The following is a 25,474-nucleotide window of genomic DNA, read 5'->3' as shown; positions in this document are numbered from 1 at the left end:
TGTAACAAATTCCACTTGAGGTTTAAATGGTATAACACAAATGAAAAAGCCATATGGTACTACCCAGTGGTAATTTACTTTTAAGTCACGACATGAGACTATTATTTAGAAAAAGGAATCCTTGGAAATAATTCTAATAACCAGAAACATATCTCTTCATATTCATCCAAAGGGATTTGTATAAAAGTAAATTAAACCAAACAATGGGATCGATCTTTCAAGTAATTTCTAGGTAATCTGGGGAGTTAAGGAAATCACCAATTTATATTCTAGGTTTTCTAACTCAAAACTTCTCCTGCCAGGTGCAGTGGCACATGCCTATAATCCCAGAGGATATAGGAAGACCTTGGCAACTTAATGAGACCTTGTCTCAAAATAAAAAATAAAAAAGGGTTGGGGATGTGACTCAGTGGTTAAGCACCCCGATACCAAAACAAAAAAACAAAAACAAACTTTCCTTCCTATTTTGAAAAGAACCAATATCAAAAGCAACAAAAATTCCAAAAAAGACTGCAGTGAGAGTTAGAATATTACTAAACTGATTTGCAGCTTGGCTTCCCATTAGCACTGAATCCTTGTTTTACAAAGTAGTTTAAGATTGTATGTGGTATTTCAGAAGCTGTAATATAAAACCGGTGGCTTCATTAGGGCTGAGTTACTTTTAAACTCAATGGACTCAATGGACTCTACCATCCAACAATGAAATTGAAAAAATTAGCTATTTTTCCAAGAAAAATGGGTCTTATGAACTCAAGCCTAAAATCTGGAAAATGGAGTTATTCATTTTGCAAATAATTCCCTAACATTATAAATTAATTAAACCAAGCAGCAAATATTTTCACAGATCAATGAACTACTGCTAAAAGGTACAGTCCAATTAAATTATAGCCTTGGTTAAATGTCATTGCTTTATCCCAGTGAGCCTTTCAGAGTTGAGTCCTGTTAACTAATTCAACTATTCAACCAGAAGTTGTATTACTTTCAAAAATTCCAAGTATCAAACATCAATTCTACTTGGCAGCTGACCTTTATGTTCAGATCACATCACTTTTGAGATTTACAAGTGCTAGTTTGCAATGCAAAGTAAGATGGGGGGAAGAAGCCCGGCGCGGTGGCACAAGCCTATAATCCCGGAGGTTCTGGAAGCTGAGGCAGGAGGACTGCAGGTTCAAAGCCAGCCTCAGCAAAAGCAAGGCACTAAGCAACTCAGTGAGACCCTGTCTCTAAATGAAAAAGGGCTGGGATGCGGCTCAGTGGTCAAGTACCCCTGAGTTCAATCCCTGGTGCTCACCCCAACCCACTGCCCCCCAAAACAAGGAATAGAGGGAAAGAATAAATAAAAGAAAATGATGTTAGAGTATAGAATTTTGCTGATAATGGGCAGTCCCAAAGAAGAGCTGCAGCTCTAACACAGTGAAGTACTGGCTCAAGCACAAGGCCTGACCCGTTCTTCCTCTGGGCTGCTGATAAATGTGGTTCTATCATCCCAGTCAAATAACAGGCAGAGGACAGCAGACAGAGCACATGCTTACAGGAGAGACGCAAAGAAGCTCTGTGGCAGAACACATCCTTAAGCAATGCTGTCCTGTGGACGATGCTGTCTCACTCACGTAAGGACTAGAGGACAGTGAGAATCACCTTCAACAAAACACCCGGTGCACTAGAACTTTTCTTGTGGCTGCTATAGATCCACTCTCAACTTCTCTATTCACAGAAGGCTTGCCTATCTCGACTTGGGATTGGCCCAAGGCAAGAAACCCAACAGAAGAGACTTTCCACCCATCAGGCTGCTACTAACTGATCTCAGACACAGTTCCTATTAGAGGCTTCTGTTATTACTGCCCCTTAAGGCCAAGAGGTGATAGTTACTCCCTGTGGGATTTTGCCATCCTTTCTGGGTTTCCCTTAACCCAAGCCATACTTGTAAATTATCATTTCTGTTAACTCTCCTCTATTATCCCCTTTGAGAGTGTTCTCCAGTTATAGGCAAGACCTTGCCCGACCCATCAAGCTCTTCCATTACCTGTGCCGCCTCCTGCACTTGCTCCTTTACCTTAGCCCTGGATGAGAGGTCTCAAAGAGGGTAAATAGGGTGGAGATGCTCTCCATGAAGAAACAAAGAACTGAGTACAAATCCATGTGGTTTGGCACATCCTTTCTACTGTCTGGCACAGACCTCAGCTAATAGCAAAGGAAAATGCTGGAAAAATATGTAATAAGTGAGCTTACCTGCATTGATTAGATCTGCATCAACTTCATGTTGAAATGGATATGGACCCTGTCAAACACAACACACATTCGGTTAGTAAAAGAAGATTTTCCTGAATCACATAATAAAACTGTAATATAAACAACTTCCCTAAAGTCCCAGAAAGTTATCATCCAAAGATGGGAAATGATTATCTTAAAATAACTCCTCGCTGGGCATAGTGGCACACTCCTATAATCCCAGCAACTCAGGAGGTTGAGGCAGGAGGATTGTGAGTTCAAAGCCAGTCTCAGCAACAGTGAGGCGTAAACCAACTCAGTGAGACCCTGTCTCTATTGAAATACAAAATAGGACTGGAGATGTGGCTTAGTGGTTGAGTGTCCCTGAGTTCAATCCCCAGTACCAAAAATTAAATTAAATTAAATAACTCCAGTGTTTTCATGGCTTTGTTTTTCATATTGATTAGTTTTTAATACACTAACAGTTGAGACTGGGCAAATGAAAAATATTTTCTAAAAATTACCAGCCTGGAAGAAAAGTCATGCTATTATATGTCAATAATAACACAAAGAAATTATTTAAAACCTATAATGCAGTCAATGTTATTCATTAAACCTTTCTGGAAGGATCAATAAACACCAACTACAGAGATATACTGTTTAGATAGAAGGAAGATGGCAGCTGAAGCTTTCTGGTATTTGCACTAAAAGCCCTGAGTTTGTGGTTTTAATGTTACCTTTCTTTACAGCTAAACTGAGACATCCTTATGTCACTTTACTCAGTTATTCTCAGTAAGATAATAATATTAATAATAATAATAATAATTATTATTATTATTATAATTTCTGGGTATCAAACCCATGGCCTGGAACATGTGAGGCAAGTACTCTAAGCTACACCCCTAGCCAATTTTGTATATATTTTTAAAGCAATTCTAATTACTTGAAAGGGGTAAGTAGTTTCATAAAATAACATATTAAATAAAAAGGGAGGAAAAAAGAGAAAGGGATAATATATGGTAAAGAATAAGAAATACTGGCTATGAAATTTTTATATACCTTCAAAAGAGGGATCTAAAATTTATACTACAAACTGCAGTGGCAACTAATGTTTGAGACCTATGTGAATTTGCCTTTAAATAAATAAATAAAAACTTATTTCACTTGTCTTCAAAATGAGGAGTTAATCATTTTAGGCTAAGTTCCTTAAACATGTAAGCCTTCTACTTATGTGTGTGTGTGTGTGTGTGTGTGTGTGTGTGTGTGTGTGTGTGTATATATATATATATATATATATATATATAAAAAGAACAATTTTCTAAAAAAAAAAATCTGTAAGCCTTTGACTTCAATCAGAGTCTGCTTTTATCCAGATATACAGCATTCTTGTGCCTTTGAAAATGGTCATGATTATTGCCTCAATCAATATCAACCAGATTGTCCATGACCATTATTTAATTAAATTTATGTACTAGATATATAGGTCCCATATGTACAATTTTTACTGCATTAATAATTAAAGTTTACTGAGAAGTAAAAGATTGGAATTATTATAAAAATGGCAAACTATAAATAATCTCTTTAATAGTTCATAATTAAGAAAACTTTAATTTCCATCTTACCAAACCCAGGACTCCATTTTCACTTTGAAGATGAACAGTCATATTTGGACTGATGAAGTTGCTGGCCAGAAGAGGGATTCCTATGCCCAAATTAGCTATAAAAAAAAAGATGTTAAGGCCCAACATATCACAGGTAGAGAGATTATGCCATAAACCTTCTGTACATATAAATCTGAATAGAATCCTTTTCAAAAGGGAACTTGCTGTGAATGCAATAACTGCATATATTCTCTAATCACCCTCTGGGTACTAGTTTGTAATTTTCCAAATAGAAAATCTCTAATTAGTCACAGCTTTCTCAATAACATTGATGTGCTTTCCCACAAAGGGTAGTTTCAGAAGCCAGACAAGAGGTCATTTTAACAAAAGCATTAGACACATTTTATTTTCATTAATATTTTTTTGTTTTTGTTTTTGCTTGGTACTAGGAATTGAACCCAGAGGTGCTTTGGACCACTGAGCTACAACCCCATTCCGTTTTCTTTTTTGAGATAGGGTCTCACTAAGTCAATGAGACTGGCCTTGAACTTATAATCCTCCTGCCTCAGCCTCTAGAGTGGCCAGGATTATAGACATGCGCCACCATGATGTATTATGATTGATGAATTGTTATATAAGGCTTGACCTTTGCTTAAAAACTATTTTCACTCTATAAAACTGCCATTAAAAACAAAGATGATTTGTGGCCGGGGCTGTAGCTCAGTGGTAGAGCACTTGCCTCAAAGGTGTGAGGCCCTGGGTTCAATCCTCAGCACCACTTAAAAAGAAAGAAATAAAAATAGGAAATAAATTGAAACTAAGGATTTTTAAACAAAAAATAAATATAATTAATGAATAAATAGATATGGTTTAATATTCCAAAGAGGAGATGCTATTTTCAAAAAGTTTTCTGGCAAGACCAAAATGTCTGCCTAAGGCATGTCAATCCTTTGTGTCCCTGTGGTGACGTTCACTAGTAACTGAATCATGTGAAAGACACGGTGGAGAGGGAGGTACATGTCACAAACACACTTGAGGCCATATAAAAAAGTAACTACAAAAGGGGCATCTGAGAAGCAATTGAGGGTATGCAATGTTCTCCCTTAAAGGACCAAAGCAGGGTCGAGCCTGACTTGCAGGCCCCGGTGTGGTGTCAATCCTGCTTCTCACAGGCAGGCGGAGCCCGGTAGAGATAGTCAAGAACTGCTGTGCACTGCTGTTCACTATCACAGCACACCAAAGAACTAACACAAATAATAATGGCATGCTGATGAGGTACCATTTACAGTGAAATCTTTATGAATCAAGGCTACAAGAAATAAAATTTATAGATGACACCCTATTATAAACTACAAAAGCCTAAAGGACAGACAACTCAGTGACCCAGGTCTCATGAGTGCAGTAAGTCTATGAAGCTATTAAGACAGCTCCTCGGTTCAGCTCTTACCAAATCACAGCCTGAAGTAATATAATGCCATTTGTACTTTATTTATCATGCACCGAACACACTGAGCTAGTAATTTAAGAAGACGTATTTTCAGAGAAGAACAACCCAACTTACAAGCCTTACACCTCAACTCCTTTGTCATTTTCTGCTATTTTTGTGGTTTTAAAAATACTTTTTAGTAAGTCACATACCAGGGAGAGAGAAGTCTATGTTGAAGAAGAGTGGGTGATATGGAAAGACCATCTAGATGAACTGACTTGCATATATTTTTCACAAGGAATACAATAACAGTGAATAGAGAATACCTACAAGTCATTACAAATCTCAATTATTATCTCTAGCCAGTGTCTTAGTCTGTGTTTAAATATCAATGGGAAGTCATTTGACCCAAAAGAAACTCCAGTGGGCTAACTTTCACTATAAGTCAATATAATCCTGGCCTATGCAGGATTTGGAGGATTTGCAACATTCTCTTTTCCCTGATGTGAACTGTCATCATACATACTACAAGGTACAACTGAGGAAAAAATAAAATAAAAAAGGAGGCAGTAAAAGTAAAAAAAAAAAAAAAAAAGAAGAAGAAGAAGAAGAAAGAAAGAAAGCTCTCTCAGTCAAGATCACAATCGGAATGACTGAGTTAATCATTCTAGGCAAACTCTAAGTCCCTTCTAGATGAGGGAAGCTCACAGAATGGAGAAACTCTGTCACATTTCTAGTTCTTCCTATCCTGGGTCTCTAAGTACGGCTTTACTCTAGCCACAGTTCAAGCAATATTTATTTAATCACATACTATTCGTATTATATAGTTCAATGTCTTGTCTCTTAAAAAATTAGCATAATGGTGAACAGCCTCACTGCTATTTAAATGCATTCAAAATCCAAATGCTAATTGTACTAAATGATGTTTACTCTAGCTCTTTTCCCCCAAGTACATAAAGCAGAATTTGGAGCATTGAATACCCTTTACAAAACATTAGACATAAAATGGTGCACTCACAGAATCTTTGTCAAGGAAAGTAGAGGTTTGTTAAGAAGCTTGATATTATGTTTCCATGAGTCTGCAAATATCACAATATGGAAAAAATAAACTAGTGATTCTGAGATTTTTAAATCCTCATCTTGGGGAACCTCTTTTCTCAACAACCTCTAAATAAATGCCACACTGTACTAAAATCTGCTGTACAGTGAAAGTAAGCAAATTTTTGGTTGAAACTTTGTTTTAAGAAGGCAAACAGGTTATAACCCCAATTTCATATACCAATGGCCTCAAGTGAGATGCCACATTTTATAAAAACATTGATCAGTGGTTTTAAAAGTTGCTGTGAACTAGAGAGGAATCACTCTTCAGGAGGCCTGAGCAATGTGAGAGAAGCAAGGGCTGCCTTTGGCCAGTCTCAGAAGGACAAAGGATACCGTACATGCCGTCCTCAAATTCAAGAGCTGCTCGTTTGATGATACGTTCCCTTACATTACTTTCAGGTTTATCAGATTTGTCTTTTCCACCTTCCTTCCGGGTTGATAGACGCTGTAAAATAAACAGAATACATTATTCATGGTTGAAGGCAAGCTGCAATACAAAAATTTTACTGGGAAAAAGTGAACCTTCTCGTTACTATTAGGAGCCAGATTTGCAATGTAATGAAGGATTTGAACAAAGAATAACATGGGTGACATTTGATGACAGAAGTAATTCTTTAGGAAGTAAAATGAAAGAGGTCAGATTTATTTGAAGAGCAAGATACACCTGTTCTATCTTTGACACAAACAATGCCCATGTTCCTGTCACACTGGCTGCTACTACTGTTACTCACCTGACTCCTACCAGTGAGTTCTCCTCAGGTGTTCTGAGGCTGAGCCAGCACAAAGAAAAATGAATAGACCTTAGAAATCTGTTTTTCAGGGCTGTCAGAATGTGTTTATCAGGTGTTGCTGCTGCCAATTGCCTATTTCCACCTGCAGAGTCTAGCCTGGTTTTGCTCCATGTGCGTCACAGGAATCATGGAAACATTTAGAAATCAGCCAGAAAACAATTTCTGTTACTAAATCTCCTTGATGCAGACTCTGGCTTCTGTTTGCAAATGTTCCATTCTTTTTCTCAAGGTCCCTGACAACAGTTTTGGTTTGCAGAACATCTTTCCGTTTGATGTCCACAGGCAGTGGTTATCTCTAATTCCCTAACATCGCCTATCAAGTGTCTATTCTGTGGCTGATCCCTAGACACTCTTGAATCTTGACATCAATGCTTGCCCAGCTGGTCATTCTTTATTCTCTCCCTGGCCTTGGAATACTTCCAATGCTCCTGGTACCCAATCCATGCACAGCCTCATACCCACCAGCTGCTCAGAGCTCAAAGATAATTAAAAATGATATTCTTTCTGCATCCCATAAAAATACAAAGCAATTTCAAGATAGGCAGACATTTTTAGAGCAATCAAACATTAAGAATCCAGCAGGGGTAAAGCCACCAAAGACCTGATTATTCTTAGCTTCCCTCTAGGATAGCCAGCCAAAGCCATGCATTATTCATTAAAACCACGACAGAAGTCTAGCAGACAGAGCCTGGAGGGTCATGGGATATGGTCACCATTAGGCTGGAAAGTGGCATAGACTATCACGTTCCCCTACAATGGGCACACGAGAAGCTCTTACACTATGAACCAAGGAGACTCTTCCTGTTTAGCTCCCATCTGCTGTCATCTGGAATGGACAAATTCCTCTGCTAATCAGATACATAAATACTAACAAAGAAGCCAAGTCTATTACCTCAATTCTTTTCTCGTATTTTTCTCCCTTTATAAGGCGATGTACATAAATCTTAGGAATGTGGATGTCTTCTGGAGCAAATGATCCAACATCCACAATTTCTTCAACCTAAAAGGAAAAATACTTTAAATTAGGTAGTAAAAGCCTAAAATAAAACAATGCATCTTTGCTTCCAACTTAAGTTGGGTAGACAATGTAACCGGACATGTGAGAGGATATGTACATAGCCTCTGTGTATGTGCAAAGCATATCATAATTCCAGACCTACAAAAGGAAGGAAATTCAAATACATGTGTATGAAAGTAAAATACAGAACATAAAGCTCCAAAACTTGGTCTTTTCCGAAAAGAGCTTCAATTACAAACTTATCAAATGGTTGTCAGTACAGCTGCTTGAACTTTCACAAATTGCAGCTCAACTATGCAAAACTTGAAAGCACATTCCTTAAACACAGATTTTCAAAGTTAATGGAAAATTTATCATATCAGAGACAAAAATCTGTAACAACATCTGCTTGGTCAATTGGAGAACTTTTTAAATATAGATACAAATGCTATTTGCAACATTTTAAAATTAATCCTGGGGTTAGCTCCCTGGGATCATGATAGAACGGCAATCACTGAAATAATTTGACTTAAAGATGGGTAACTAATTTTAATATGGAAATTTCAAGAAGGAAACATTAACCTATAACTAGAAATACTAAATTTAATTGGAATTAATGTTATTCACAGAACATAAGGGCATTTTGTAGCAATATGAAATGCCACTAGTTAATCTGCTATTTGGGAATTCATAAAAGAAATGGGAGTAGGTTTTATACATCAACTTTTTAAAAAACTCAGAATAACAAGAATCAAGACAAGCTAATCTCAATACTATTATGGGGAAAATCTCAGCAGTTTGGATTTTTTTTGTTTTTGTTGTTTTGAAGTACAAGTGATTGAATCCAGGGGCCTTGTGCATGCTAGGCAAGCACTGTACCTCTGACCTATACTCCCAGCTCCAAACACTTAGCATTTTTACTGGCAAATGTGTGTGTGCCTGTTTCTTTAAATTATGAATACTGAGATTCCACACCGATTATAGTTTGGATCTTAAATGCCCCCCCAAAGCCTATGTGTTATAAAGGCTTGATCGGGGTGACACCATAGGGAGGTGGCAGTATCTCTGAGATGTGAAGCCTTGTGGGAGGTCCTTAGGTCACTGGGGTATGTCCCAAAGAGGACTATGGGTATGTCCCAAAGAGGACAACTTGGTCCCTATATTTTTCTTCTTAGCCATGAGGTGAGCAGTTTGTTTCATCGTATGCTCCCCACTAATACCATTCAGCACCCCTACCAGGGGCCTAAAAGCAATGGCTGGAACTTCTAGAACCATAAGCCAAAGTAAACCTTTTCTCTTTATAAGTTAATTATCTCAGGTATTTTGTTATGGTGACACAAAGCTGACTTAATAGCCAAACCAAATAATTATTTGCTTAAATAAACTGACATACGTAAACAAGAGGACTTGTATTGAACTTGGCTCCTAAAATATTAACTGGAATTGCCCTCCTTATGCTATTCTGTCACTATACCCTCACCAGGCTCCTCCTACAGTGAAGGAATATCAGAAATTACAGGAGATATTTTAGTCATTGTGCAATGCTCATAAAATAGCCAAAAAAAAAAAAAAAATCACAGGACATGGTGGATAAAAGCTATTTTCCTTGAAAAACACAAAGACCTGTACTAAAATCAAACAGAAACCCCAAGGAAGAGTCAGTAACCACATGGGTATCCAAGTTGAGCTGAAGGGTAAAGATGTATCTAAAGATGAATTAGGGAGAAACGAGGGGTCTTCTTGCCTGCCCTCAGTATCTTCTTTCCAATCTACTCTGCCCTTCTCTATCCAAAGTGGGCACCAGGTAAAAAGGTGGCAGAGGCAGGAAGCACAGAGCAGCTAAACGCTGTTGCTATGTGTGGGTTGGAACTTTCAGCCGTCAAGACTCATTCCCATCTTACACTTTCCAATTTCAAGACTTCAGAGATGTTCTTGACTATAAAAACATGTTTATTCAGTAATCCATTATTCTAAGGATCTTTATGAAGACTTATTCATGAAAGTATTGGCCATCGAATTCATTATAATGAGTCAGAGACAACCTAAATTGTCCATAGCAGGGAAATGGGAAAATAAATATTGTGCGTCCACATGATGAATCAATGGGAATTGACCAATATGAGAATTCTCCTAGTATTTAATGATATCTCATAATTTCATGTTTCATAAATGCAGGATTTTGTATAATACTTAGAGATATGTTTCATGACAATTATTTCTTTTTTCTGTTATTTTTTGATAAGCATGTGTTCACTGTACATAGTAATGGGTTCAGTGTAATATTTCAATACAAGCATACAGTGTATGTGTACTGCTTCAATCAGGGGAATCAGCATTTCCTTTTGGCGTAATTATTTCTATACCTATGAAAAACTGAAACACACTGAAATATTAATAGTCATCATCTCTAGGTAAAGAGATAAATTTCCCTTTTAAAGGTGGAAAATCAAAAATGTTGAGTTGGGGGCATGTGCTGAAGATTGAACCCAGGGTCTCATACATGCTAAGCACTATACCTCTAAGTATATCCACAATTTCTCATAAATGTTAATTTTTTTAAAGATACAATAGATATCAAGTAAGTGGTTTCCATAACTAGGAAATACATAAATAGGGCATGTGTTATTTCATAATTATACATGTATCCTGTTAAAAGGGGATAAAAAGGGCATGTTATAAGGGGGATTAAAAAAAAAAGACTAAGCAAAAATGTAGTTTCTAAACCCTAAAAGCAGTTTCAGCATTATGAAATATAAAATAAACTAAGGAAACCCTTTTTGCTTAAGATTTTTTTTAATCTTTTTTAAGTTGTTGATAGACTTTTATATGCGGTGCTCAGAATGGAACCCAGTGCCTCACACATGCCAGGCAATTGTGCAATCGCGAAGCCACAGCCACAACCCCTTAAGATGATTTTTAAGATAATAATATGAACTATTTTCCAGGCCTAATGCTACTCCAGAAAATCGGGCCCTCAGATCTCTTGCTTGAATTACTGTAGCAGTTTCCTAGCTGATTCCCCTCTGCCTTACCCTTCAGTAGGAGCAAGAAATATGGTAGAAAAGAAAGGGGGGTGGGGAGGAAGAAGAAGAAGTACTCCAGCCGGGTGTGGTGACACATGCCTGTAATCCCAGAGGCTGGGGAGGCTGAGGCAGCAGGATCATGAGTTCAAAGCCAGCCTCAGCAAAAGCAAGGCACTAAGCAACTCAGTGAGACCCTGACTCTATATAAAATAGGGCTCTGGATGTGGCTCAGTGGTTGAATGCCCCTGAGTTCAATCCCCCGGTACTTACTCTCCACCACACCCCCTGCAAAACAAGAAGTTCTCCTCACTTACTCTGGAGATGTTGATGATAACCAGTCGCTATTGATTTTTCACACTGCCCCAAAGAAAATTCCCTCAGAAAGCATCAAATCGAGACCAAGTTTCATTATAAAGGGCAATTATATCATAACTTTCACAACAGAGAGAATAAACACATCTTTGTTAAAAAAAAAAAAGGGCAAGAATTTAGTTAAATGTAATCAGTTCCACACTTTGTTATCCTAATGCGAATGATTTTCATATTGCAGAAGATGCTATGCAGCATTTGTCAAAACAATACCAGCACTCAAAATTACTGAAAACTTCCATATAAGAATCAAAGCTTTCTCTGAGTGGGCTAGCAGAGTTAATAGCAAAGGAAGACAATATTCAAGTACAAATCAAAAGGAGAAAACATGTTTTCAGACAATGTGTGAAAAGAGTTAAAAAAAAAAAGAAGAAAAACCTGAAGAGGCACAAGTGTCCTAATGGTCTCTTAGCAGCAAGAGACGGAGGATGGTGATAGTTTTGTGTGACCTTGTGTGACCTTGAAAAAGAACCGGAAGAAAGAAGCAACGAGATGATTAAACATTTGGTGAGCTCAGGTGATAACACAGGCATCAGAGGAAATCCGAAAATGATGAGTGAAATGAGCTTGTTAGGGAAAAACAAATTACAGATCACAAGAGTGCTCACTAAACATAGCGGAATATGCCTCCTAAATTTAGGAGAAAAATAAAGCACAAAGAAAAGCAGGCAGATGTCAGTGTCCTCAGACAAGATCAAGAAGAAAGGTAGCAAAGAACAACCCAGACTTCTCCTGGCACTATGAATAGTTCTCATGTGGCACCATCTGGTACAACTAGAAATCCAGACACTTGAGGTTTCTCTAATTAGAACTTGTCTTCGGTTATTAGCAGGAAAATAGAGGCTAGCAAATGTTAATCATTATTGATTTAAACTTTTTGAAAGGTTGTTTTCTCTGCCCTGCACCCTCCCTACTTTATAATTCTGGGAAGTTTTATTTAAAAGCTCAGAGAAAGATCAGTATTCATCTCTTGGTGACAATGCCTTTGCATTTACTTGCAAACATTATTTATATCTCAGGTAAGGGAACAGAGGAGCTGCAAGGCAATTACATTCTTATTTTTTTATTTTATTTTAGTGACAACTTCAATCTGTTGTTGAAGCCACAAAAGTGGACCCAACTCTAAAGATTATTGGTGAAAATGGCCGCTACATACGTGCCAAGCGCTGAGTGCTGCGCTAAATGAGGGCTCTGGGGGGAGGGAGGGGAAGACTCACATTCCAGACTTTTTTTTTTTTTTCTTGAGTCATTTTGACTTTTAAAAAGTTTACGAGGAATATTTTGTCTTTTGCCAAGAAATAAAAAAGCAGACAACAAGCAATAAAGTCTAGAATCATGAGAAACACTAAGTAACCCCAAATAGCAAGAAGCTGTGGAAGAGGGAGTCGTGAGCAATAACAGAATGTTGTAAGTCAGATGCAGAGGTGCTCTGGATGCTAATTTAGCCCACAGAATGAGTAAGAAGAAAAGGGGGAGGACAGCAGGTAAGACATCAGTCTCAAAAATCAAAAGGAAGAGGAAACCCACCCACAAGAAACAAGGCGATTCTTCTTTAAATCTCCTGTAAAGGGATGATACCACCAGTACAAGAATATAGGAGAAAATAGAAGGGAAGCTAAAATGGCTTCAGAACAAATGAAAATGGTCAGAGATGTCAACACAGAAATGCACACAGACTGAACAGATGAGTGACTGCCAATGAATCTGCAAAACAGAGCTAGCCAGGTTATGAGACTCACTTCTGTATGCACAATTCTCTTCATCACCACTTAAAAACGGTGGCCAACAGGAGTGCAAAGTCATTACCGAAGCCTGCTAGATCAGATCTCATGCTGACAGGCATTTTTCAATGTCCCTTGTACATAAGCTAACCAAAGGACATGTCCAGGAAGCCAGAGACCTAGGGATTAACTGGGGCAAAGAATATTTAAAGTGAGTTTAAAAGGAGCAGGAATGTTGCCGATGGCCATATAATCAGACTGGCTCACCCAACCAAAGATGTAGAGATGATATGTTTTTAACAGAAGTGACAAAACTGGCACAGAAGTAAGATAGTGATGTCATGAGAGATGCAAATTATCTGAACACCTTCAGTTTGTCATATTCTGCTGATGAATTCTGTATTGCCTTCTGACATGTTCTACCTTTCAGAATGAAACAAGAACAGGAACTATGATTCAAGACTCCTCACCAATAAGGACAGATTTGCTTGATAAAGTAGAAATGATGATAGATGAAGATGATAATACACAAAGAAACAAGTGTACCTGGGCCCGTTGGTACACACCTGTATTCTCAGCTACTACGAAGGCTGAGTCAGGAGGATCAGTAGTTCAAAGGCAAACTCAGCAACGTAGAGAGACCCTGTCTCAAAAAACAAAATGGGCTGGGCATGTAGCAGATGGCTGGGCATGTAGAGCACTCCTGGGGTCAATTACCAGTACTAGGGTAAATGCGGGGGACGCTGATAAGAGTTCAGTAAGTATAACATGGGTAGCTATGGGTCATGGGTCTCTTCATGTTTTCAAAGGGTTCACATGAAAGACAGACATGTCTGACCTAGATAGAACAAATGGAAGCCACCCTAAACCTTAAGAAGAATGTCTAAAGGTATAATATTGGAATAAGATGAGGCTTGTCCAAAATTATAAAGATGATGAAAGAAGGCTATTGGTATAATTTTGTCACTGCTACCAAAGAATTTGGAAATGAAAATCGTCACCACTTGGGCAGACAATAGGAAAAAAACAGCCCGCTCAATTCCATTTTGTTTTTCTCTTTTCCACCAGGGAGAAGGAAAAAGACAGACTAGTATGGTTAAGGAGGAAGTGAGTTCCAAGAAGACCTAACCTAGGTTTTCTGAACTAACTCCAGACTGCAGACCTCCTCCCCCAAAATTATTCCCCAGAATTCTCAAAGAGTCTGAAGGTAGGATCAAATAATTATAGTCAAGTGCAAAATGGTGGAAGCATCAGCATATGGAGAGAAGCAAATATACTCCCTCTCAGAATGAAGGCTCATGCACAAGAGCATTCCAGAATGGATTATTAACAGATGGTGTGTGCAGCCATAAAAAGAGAACAGAATATTATTGGACAGCAGTATAAGATTCTCCCCAAATAAAGTTGTGCAAAATGAACTTCATTAATTTGTGATGGGGGCTAACACATAGGTAGGCCAGGAGAAAACTGTGTGATTTCATAAAGCACTCGACCAAATTCCTGGCCTAAGAGTTTTGTAGACAGTAGGAAAATGTTACTCAGGTTGATCTACTTCAACTCAACAAATACAATTTAAGCACCCATTAGATTCAGCAAAGAAGTAAACAGGATGCCTGCTCTCATGTACAGATGTGTAGATAACAACAACTTAAAGAACCACAGAAGTATTTGAAGGTTTGACAGAGCCTAAGAAGGAAGTCTCCAATGCTGTCTTTTAACTTTTAGAGGAATATGAACTTCTTTAAAAATCTGATGAACACTACAAAATGTATTTACATGTGTTTAAAAAAAATCTGCACTCATAAAATCCTTCACAAGATTTTAGTATACTGGTCCTTATACCTCTTACCATGTCTATCATCTGGCTCCGAGGCTAGATCTCAGATTAAAAGAGAAACCCCTGCTCCAGATGTGTCATGCCATTAGTCCTACCCTTCTCATTTATCTTTACCAAGGTCTTAAATGAAGAAAGGGAGGTGAGCATTCTGGTTAAGGGCCAAGGGTTTCTGGATACAGCTGGCAATTCTGAACAGATCTATTCCTGTCTTTGTTAAGACAAGAAAATCTCAGCCTTGTGTCTCCATATATTTACTGAAACCATCTTGGTAAGAAAAAACATATTCAGAAAGTTCAACCACTCTTTTTTTATTTTTTTCTTTTAATATTTTTTTAGTTGTCAATAGATCTTTATTTTATTTATTTATACGTGGTGCTGAGATTAAACCCAGAGCCACATACTTGCTAGGCAAGTGCTCCACCACTGAGTCACAACCCCAGCCCTCAACCACTCTTCTAAATGCTCCAAGAAGCAAAAGTATGCCCCTGGAACAAATCAGTATCTTTAGAAAGAGTCAGTTCTTCTTTCTTACAATCAAGTCTTTTCTTGCAATTAAAATGATGCCTAAGGATCTGGGGATATAGCTCATTCAACATTATCCTTGAAACTCTAGCCAGAGCAATTAGACAAAAGAAAGAAATTAAAGGGATACAAATAGGTAAAGAAGAACTATCACTATTTGTTGATGACATGATTCTATACCTAGATGATCCAGAAAATTCCACCAGAAAATTTCTAGAACTAATAAATGAATTCAGCAAAGTAGCAGGATATAAAATAACATGCATAAATCAAACATTCCTATACATCATTCTTTATAAAAATAGAAAAAACAATCATGAAATTTATTTGAAAAAATAAGAATAGCTTAAAGCAACAGCTTTAATAATAGCTAAAGCAATCCTTAGCAAGAAAAGTGAAGCAGGAGGCACCACAATACCAGACCTTAAACTATACTACAGAGCTATAGTAACAAAAACAATATGGTATTGGCACCAAATTTAGACTTGTAGACCAATGGAACAGAATAGAGGACACAGAGACAAACCCACATAAATTCGGTTATGTCATACTAGACAAAGGTGCCAAGAACATTCACTAGAGAAAAGATAGCCTATTCAACAAATGGTGCTGGCAAAACTTGAAATCCATATGTAGCAAAATCTCACCCTGTATCTCTCACCCTGCACAAAAATCAACTCAAAGTAGGTCAAAGACTTAGGCACTAGAACAGAGACCCTGTGCCTAATTCAAGAAAAAATAGGTCCAAATCTTCGCCATGTTGACCTAGGATCTGACTTCCTTAACAAGACTCCTAAAGTGCAAGAAGTAAAATCAAGAATCAATAAATAAAATGGATTCAAGTTAAAAAAAAAAAAAAACTTTACTCTCAGCAAAGGAAACAATCAATAACGTGAGGAGAGAGCCTACATATTGGGAGAAAATCTTTATTGTATGCACCTCCAATAAAGCATTAATCTCTAGGATATATAAAGAACTCAAAAAACTTAACACCAAAAAAACAAATAACCCAATCAATAAATGGGCTAAGGAACTGAACTGACACTTCACAGAAGAAGAAATACAATCTATCAACAAATATATGAAAAAGTGTTCAACATCTCTAGCAATTACAGAAATGCAAAATCAAGTATTCTAAGATTTCATCTCACTCCAGTTAGAATGGAAAGCATCAAGAATAAAGGCAACAATAAATGTTGGCAAGGATGGGGTGAAAAAGGTACACTCATACATTGCTGGTGGGACTGTAAATTGGTGCAACCACTCTGGAAAGCAGTATGGAGATTCCTCAGAAAACTGGGAATGGAACCACCATTTGACTCAGCTATCCCACTCCTTGGTTTATACCCAAAGGACTTAAAATCAGCATACTACAGTAATGCAGCCACGTCAATATTTACTGCAGCTCAATTCACAATAGCTAAACTTTGGAACCAACTTATGTGTCCTTCAATAGATGAATGAATAAAGAAAATGTGGTATATATAATCAATGGAATATTACTCAGCTTTAAAGAAGAGTGAAATTATGGCATTTGTGTGTAAATGGATGGAGTTGGAGAATATCATGCTAAGCAAAATAAGCCAATCCCAAAAAATCCAAAGGCCAAATGTTTACTCAAATATGCGCATGTTAATTCACAATAAGGTGTGTGTGTCAGGGTACACTAGAGAAGAACAGCATTACCTTAGATTAGTTAGAGGGAAGTGAGGGCATATGGGGGTGGAAAAGATAGTGGAATGAAACAGACATTATTACTGTATGTATATATGTGACTACATGACCAATATGATTCTGCAACATGTACATTCAGAAAACTGAGTAATTATACCCCATCTATGTATGATATATTAAAGTACATAAATGTTTTCTACTGTCATGTATAAGTAACTAAAACAAATAAAAAAATTAATGCCTGAGATAAAATTCTGTCTGGTTTTAGTAACAAGAACAGTTGCACTTTACCTGATCATTAGGTTTCCTTTTAAATTATAGGTACTGTTGACTACACAGTTATGTACTTTAATTTTTGATTGGCATTTCATGACTCACTCATGTCTGCCATTATGGAATACTGTTTTGGTCCAATCCTGGCTCCACTGTGTAGCCCTAGCATTGCCATTCCTTCTTCTTAGAGCTCTACTTTGAACGGAAGGAAGCTGTCTTGTACACTTTCTGTCCTGTAAGCCACTTTATATCATCTCTGCAACAAAATGGCTGCAAGTCAAACAGTATGTTTCATCAAATTGGAGAATGAGAGAAAGCCAGAAAAAAAAAAAAAATAGCTGATACAAGGGTGACAGACAATGATGTCTACTTGTAATAGGGCCACTCCTTTGGGGGATCATCTTCTGTAGTGGAGTTATTTCTCTTCTCCTCTCTTTGCCCTTCTACTAGGCTGTTTCCCTTCCTAATCCTTTTGAAAGAATTTTGCCCTCCCCTTCCTTTGCCAGGCATAAATTCTGAGACGTTAACTGCTAAAGAGTCTTTCTTTAGGTTTACAGAACCCAGAATATTTGGTGGCCTTTGTCACTGCTCTCTTCAGTGCATGACCTAACACAAAAGTTGACTACTGTTGAGATTTAACTTGCGGAAAAGAAATATGCATGTTTTAAGAAAATTCAGGAACTATTCCCAAGAGATCGATAAATGTCAATTCTGGCCCAAGAAAGGAGACACACACTCGGTGAAGAGCCCACTCAGCACGGTGCAGCCTTACTACCCACCATCTCACTTTACTTCCTTCCTCCCCTAAAAGCCTTTTACACATCAAGTTCCCCAAGATGGAACTCTGAGGTTGAAAGCCTCTCCATCTTCTCGAGATGCCAGCCCTAGAACAAACCTGATTCCTTCCTATTACTCTCATCTCCTGAATAGTGGCCCTCGAGCAGCAAACAGTCAGACCTTAATCTGATAATATTAAAGAAAAAAAAAAACAGGTCTAGAAAATAAAACAGATGCTGTTACATTAACGGAATGAAATTCAGCAGGGGATTTTTTTATCATTAAAGTAATAACAGAGGTTTTTGAAAAGGTAATAAAAGGAGTTAAGGAAGCACCAACACAAAGACACAATGAGACAGAGATCCTCCAAAATGTCCAGGGTCTTCCTTCCTCCACTCGTTCTCCAGTCTGCGAATGAGCGATAACCACCTTCAACCAAATGTCTCTCATTACAGAGCAAACACCATCCTTCCTCCTACAATGTCTTGTTTAAAAAACATGTGCCAAGCATAAAAATGGATGATAAAAGTTTGAACTCTTTAGAAGAAAAGCTTTGCCTAATAACTCATTTATTAAAACTATGACTAGCAGCAAAATTACCGACATGTTGATTTTAAAAAAAAAGGTAAAAATACTATCAATGACCACACCCAAAATTTTTGTAACATGGAAAAACTGCTTTCTAAAATGAATTTTAAGGTATTTATGATAAGTGTTATTTTCATTTCCATTGTCTCTAATAGCAAGTCCAACAACCTAGTCCATGCTGGCATTTGTTTTGATGAAAAATGTCAATCTTCACTAAATATGTGACTTAATAGCACCCAGGTAATATTCTAAATATCCAAACTTCATGTGTCATATCTTCTTCTAAAAGGAAATTCCATTAGGACTGTAGTCAATCCAGGCAAATAATTAAAATGAATACATTTACCCAAGGAATTAAAATACTTCCAACACACTCGTTCAAAGCACCAGTCTTATCTACAATAATAAGAAAAAAATTACACCATTATCACATACCCCAAGAAAAACAGGGAGACATGATACAATTCACAAAATTAAACAAGGAACTTTTTTTTTTCCAATGAAGAGAGTTATGGAGAAAAAGAAAATCTGTGTTGAGCTTCAGGTTATTCTTTAAGACGGTTTCCTTCAGTCCTGGGCTGTGAATCATTCTTGGAGCCTTTTATAATACAAGAACACAATATTCAACACATAGACTGCGAAGCAGAAGTGAGTTAGAGGCAGCATTTGCAGAACACACTAATGACTCTGAGAGTGTGCCTTGAATTCAGCATGTGAATGACTCAATAATCCCTAAATTTAAAATCACTCAGCATGTGAAGTAAAATAAGAACTTTCTTCATTCTTTTCATCTTTTAAATGTTCTCCATGTTTCCATTTCTATGGAGCACTAGGCGAAATGCAACCGGGTTTATTTCATTAAGAAAATTTAAACTCCATATTTGTTTTCCCTGATTTAGTATAAGGTAGATAGAAGATGCAAAAATAAACTTCAGGGAAAAAAAACACCCTCTTTCCTCTCTCTGTAGCTTAATTTCCAAAACCAGATCTTTAAGTCCCAGAGAAATTCATCACATTCTCAGCTGTGGTTTTAGCATTAACTTTAAATTGCTCTTCCTTTCGTACAAATAGCAAAGCAAGTTTGGGCTCTTCTTGACATACACAGCTCACCCTTGAAACTCAACACAATATTTGAAAAGCTAAGAATGATGAAAGACATACCCTGATCTTTAAAACACAATTTTTCCCATTAAAGAAAAGTGAGTGTGGTTGGTTGATAAAGAACAGTAATTAACCGGTACTTTGTAAGAGAGATACTTGTCCATATGATTCTAATGCCATGTATTTCACTGACTTCTATAATTAGAAAATAAGAAGATATCAGAACCTGATATAAAGAGAGTATTGGATTTAAAGGCAGAAATGTAGACTCTGGTTTCAGCCCTAAAATCCTTGAAGACTATTTTCTTATATGAATCAACTAAGATCATTTCACCTCTAAAATGTGCAAGTTGAATTGCAATCAATGTGTAATAGTCTTCCAAGCCCTTGCATGTTATAAAGTGTACATTGGTTCCTGGATGTTCTATATAAAACATCTGCAACGTGTACACGTTATTGGACAGTATCTTTCTAATTATTTCTGGGTTCTTGCACACTCTAGACCAGTCCCCTCTGACTGGGCACATTCTGTCAAATGCAAGATGTGGTTGTAAGTCCATGCCACTCCATTTATCGTCTAGTCCCTCTGTACTTATTACTTGCCATGCCAGTTCTCTCTTGCCTAACCAGACCATTGCATTTACAAGGCCGGTTTATTTGCCACCAATTTATAGCCCTTTGCATATCTAGTTAACGACCATATGGCTTGTTCTACTTTAGCTGAGTAATAAAAGCCTACGGAATGAGACACTATCTATTCCAGCCAGCATTAAAAGGCACACCTTGAGATAAAATGATACCAGAGAAGTCAGAGGAAGCTAGTCCCAGTAATAAGGAAGGGAATTACAGAACAGCTGGTGGTAGATTATCACGTCTCTCAATGCAAGACCCGACAATGGCTTCAAATATAAAGCCATCAGGAAGAACCACTGAGCAAAAGACATTTTTTGCTTTCTTAGACCAACACAGTATAATGATGTCAATCAAACAGAATGGGCAGAGCATTTCTAAGCCTACAAATGCTTAGAAATATATTGCAAAACTGCTGGTTCAGTGACTCAAACATCATTTAATGAGCATCTATTATACACCAGGCAGCGTGCCATGTGCTGGGAGTAGGGAGATACGTAAGGCAAGGTGCTCAGAGGTACCCACAGGTTCATGGGGGGAACAAGTAAACAGCTAATCATAACAACATGATAATAAATGCTGTAATAGAGGGAAAGCTCAACTGATAAAAAACAAAGTGAGCAACAGGCTCTGTGGAGGGCACGTGGGGAGATGTTACCTGTGCAAGTTTTCAGGGTGCACAGGAATGGAAGTGTCCAAAAGAACTTCAAAGTTTTCATTATATGGAATGAGGAATCTAATTTTGGAAAAGCTATCAGAAATGGCAAGAGCTACCTAACCAAAAAAGAAAATGTGATTTCCTTCAGACTTTAAAAGACTCACAAGAGAGTTCAGCTTAGCTAATGCTGCTGGGGCAGTTCTTTTGGATTTTTGAGGCTTCTTGCCAGGAAGAAATTTTTAACACCGTGGCACTTACCATCTCTCACTTGCATTAATTTTTGATTGTGCACCTGGATTTTCCAGGGGTCTAGAAAAGTCCACTGCGATATCTGAATATATTCTAATTTTAGGAGGCGCCAGCTGCTGCATGCTCAAGCTATAATAACGATACATGCAGAAATGTGTTTACAAGAAATATAACCAGTAACACAAAAAAGATCAGTGAGTAATGTTTATCATTTTTGCTCTCACACATTTCTTACTAAGTCATTTATATAAGCCATGACTTTAAAAAATCCTTCTTCTTTTAGCAACATTCTTGAACCAGAAAAATGTGGAGATAAACTCCTTACCAAAAAAAAAAAAAAAAAGCAGCTAATATTTAAAATGAAACAATCTTACACAAGCCCTAATTATCACTTCAGTATTTGTAGACAAGGTTTATATTTGAAGTGGAAAAAAATAACATTTTTTGACAGGGTCTCTGGAAGGAGTGAGGAAAGCCACTATTATTTTTAATCAGAGTGACTTTAAAAATCACAAGCTAAATTCTTAACACAAACATGGAGTGAATTGATAAGTAGGCCAAAAGTTGTCATTTAAACTAAAGGAGAAAACGAAATTAGGAAACAGAACCTTCTCCCTTTTTGCAAGATCATTTTGTAAGAGAATATTCTCCTGGTTTACGTCAGTCATGCCCTACCTTGTTATTTAGCAACCTTTTAGAAGAGAACATCACAGGCAAAGAGTCTAAGACCACCATGCCACATTAAAATGGTCTCTGGCCCTTTCTTCTTTTCTCTTTGTGAGCACAATCTATGTCCTCATTGCAACAAGACTGTTCTGTGGGAAATCACGGCCATAAGTTTTCAGGAGCTGTCTCAAAAAGAGTAAAGCAACAGAGCACTTGACTGACATCTTATTTTGGGAACAGGTTGTGTGAGCGCAATTGCAGACCATGGTTCCCTCCTTTCTAAAAGCCTTAACCATCCTCACTCCTTGTAATTGGGTTGTGGCTGCAGGTTCATAATTCTCTTCCTTCTCTCTCTAGTCCAGTAGCCCCAAGCTCACCAAGTACTTGTCCTGGGTCAAGCAGCCAAAAGGATTCTCCAGGGAGGTGGTTCAAGTGTCTAGTAGCTGACTCCTGAGCACATGTTTCAGCCACAGCCCTTTTCTTCCTCCCTCCTACACAACGCCTCACCTAAGTAGGAGACTCAAGAACACTTGAGAATAAAAAGACAAGAGACCTTCCCAACAAAATAACATCAATATTTACACCAACACAAAGAGATACAAACACTAAAGAGATACAAACAGACAACAAATATATGACAAATATTCAATTTCCCTTGTCATCAAAGACGCAGAAATTAAAACTATAGGACAGTATATTTCACCTAGAAAATTATCCAAAAAAAGCCTACAATTTAATATTCATGATGTTGAAAGTGGTTCAGAAATCACTATGAGGCATTGCTGTCCTACAGATCTATTGAGCAATACTTAGCAAAACTTGTTAAAATGTTGATCCACACCCACATGCACACAAGCAATCCGCCTCTAGGAATGTGGTCAAAGAAAACAGGTACAAAAACAAGGATATTCATTCAAGTGTCATGAATAAAAGTGAAAGATGGATAACAAAGGGAAAGTACAACAACAGAGTTATTAACATAAATTCCATGTGACTATTAAAATACCCTACTTTGTGGAATATTTAGTGATCTGCAGAAACATATTAAATGGTTGATGTACTGAAAAAAATATACAAAATACAGTCTTAATTTTATAAAAAGAAACATGTACAAATAAGAATTAACAAAATCAAGCCAAGACACTGACAACTCTATTTTTTCCTGTGTCTTGATTCCATAAAGGAAGTTTCTCTGTATCCATCCAGTCCATCCCCCCGCAAATGTCCTTAGACCTGCGAGCCAAGAGGAGGCATGTAAGATGCTTGTTCCTGTCCTTTTTCACAATCCACCATATGTAAATATCTGCAGAAACAGGGCCAAGAACTCAGGAGCCTTACAGTCTGCAACAATCCAAATCCCACGGTAATAACTACCTTTATCATTCAACTGAGCACTAACTGCTCTATCTACAACAGCAGGACATGACAGAGGATGCAGCTCAGGAAGTGACAATCAGGAAGCACAGAAAGATCTCCCCACTATGACAAAATATAAAACCCAAAGGTGTAGTCCCAGAGACCCACCTCCGCTGGCCACACCTGCCTGCCTACAGTTACCATCCAGTTAATCGATAGCTGTGGATTGGTACACTGCTTTTAAGACTCTCATACCTCAAACGCTTCACCACTAAACTTTCTTGTATTGTCTCACACACGAGCTTTTGGAGAGTCCCTCATCTAAACCATAGCATGCAAATATCTAATAATCAGTATCAGGTATTGATTCATAAAGAGGCAAACATTTTTATTCTTTCAAGAAGTCATTGCGGGGGGGGGGCGGGTTGGGAGGGTCCCTATGGGGCAGGAAAGATGGTAGAATAAGATGGACATCATTAATTATTAAAATAAGTTAGTAAATTTAATCAAAGAAGTCATTTTCAAGTTAGTCCTGTCTTATCAATTAGATTGTGATTGTGAGATGGTCTGAGAAAGGTCACTGTGTCTCATGTGGAAAGTTCTTACCATTTGTGGTCATAACAGTCATGATTTTTATTATATTCCCCATGCAACTCTGAGGGGGGCTACAGTTTTGGTAAGCTACAAACTTAACTCGATGAGCAGCTGGAACAGACTTCTATTCTAGAATGTGTCATTTCCCACATTTAGGTAAAATGTTGTTTTATCTGCACATAATTCCGCATGTGGAGATGTAAGCTGGGCTAGACGTGTCGCCAGTGGCAGAGCACTTGTCTGGCATGCTCCAGGCCCTGGGTTCCACCCCCAGCACCTTGAAAGAAAAGAGCAGTAAGAGTGACTCATCTCCAGGGACTGTGAGAAGGGCTCAAGATAATGAAGACTCTACAGGCAGGCACTCAAGTGTGTGTGTGTGTGTGTGTGTGTGTTGTGTGTGTTTTCATTATTCATTCAGTTAAGAATATTTGCTGGCATTTGTTAGATGCTATATTGACATTTGACATCTATTTACATCTATTTACTATGTACTGAGAAACCAACTTTAACTACAATAGTCTTGAACTCAAAAAACTAACCATATCAAGCCAGGCACAGTGGCACATGCCTATAATCCTAGCAGCTCAGGAGGCTGAGACAGAAAGACCACAAGTTCAAAGCCAGCCTCAGCAACTTAGGAAAGTCCTAAGCAAGTTGGTAGGAGCCTATCTTTAAATAAAATATTAAAAAGCACTGGGGATGTGGACATGCTGGTGCATGCCTGTAATCCCAGCAACTTAGGAAACTGAGGCAAGAGGATTGCAGGTTCAAAGCCAGCCTCAGAAACTTAGTGAGGCCCTAAGCAACTCAGTGAGAATCTGTCTCAAAATAAATAAATAAATAAGGGGTTGGGGATATAGCTCAGTTCGTAGAGTGATTGCTTTTCAATGTACAAGACCCTGGTTCAATCCCTAACACCAGAAAAATTAATTAATTAATTAAAATAATAAATAAATAAAAGAGCTGGGGATTAAGCTCAGTGGTAAAATTTCCCAGGGTTCAATCCCTATATATAGAGATCCATATATATATATATACAGTACCATATATAGAGATATATAGATATTTGTGTATATGTATGTATGTATGCAAATATGAAGCAACAAAGAACATAAACAAAAGAAAAAAATCTGTGGGATACAAATACATTTAGATACCAAAAGCACTGAAGAGAAAAAAAAAAAAAGAGAAAAAAAAAAAACCTGTAGATGCATTGCTGGTGGAACAGCAAATTGGTGCAACTACTCTGGAAAGCAGTATGGATATTCCTCAGAAAATCTAGAATGGAACCACCATTTGACCCAGTTATCCC

At 37.6% G+C, this 25,474-nt stretch overlaps 1 protein-coding gene across 1 annotated transcript in view; it reads right to left on the bottom strand.

The window, feature by feature from the left end:
- Oxct1 (3-oxoacid CoA-transferase 1) overlaps positions 1-25,474 on the bottom strand; it is a 133,447-nt gene that overhangs the window by 57,273 nt on the left and 50,700 nt on the right. The window contains exons 8-11 of the mRNA XM_026410246.2: positions 8,020-8,127; positions 6,670-6,781; positions 3,831-3,925; positions 2,230-2,278 (exon numbers count right to left, since the gene is read on the bottom strand). Of these exons, the coding sequence (XP_026266031.1) occupies positions 2,230-2,278; positions 3,831-3,925; positions 6,670-6,781; positions 8,020-8,127 (364 nt within the window). The remainder of the gene's footprint in view (positions 1-2,229; positions 2,279-3,830; positions 3,926-6,669; positions 6,782-8,019; positions 8,128-25,474) is intronic.

Source organism: Urocitellus parryii, chromosome 1 (assembly GCF_045843805.1).
Source record: "Urocitellus parryii isolate mUroPar1 chromosome 1, mUroPar1.hap1, whole genome shotgun sequence".
NCBI lineage: Eukaryota > Metazoa > Chordata > Mammalia > Rodentia > Sciuridae > Urocitellus > Urocitellus parryii.
The sequence above is the reverse complement of the archived record's forward strand: the minus strand, read 5'-3'. Positions and strand labels throughout refer to the sequence as shown.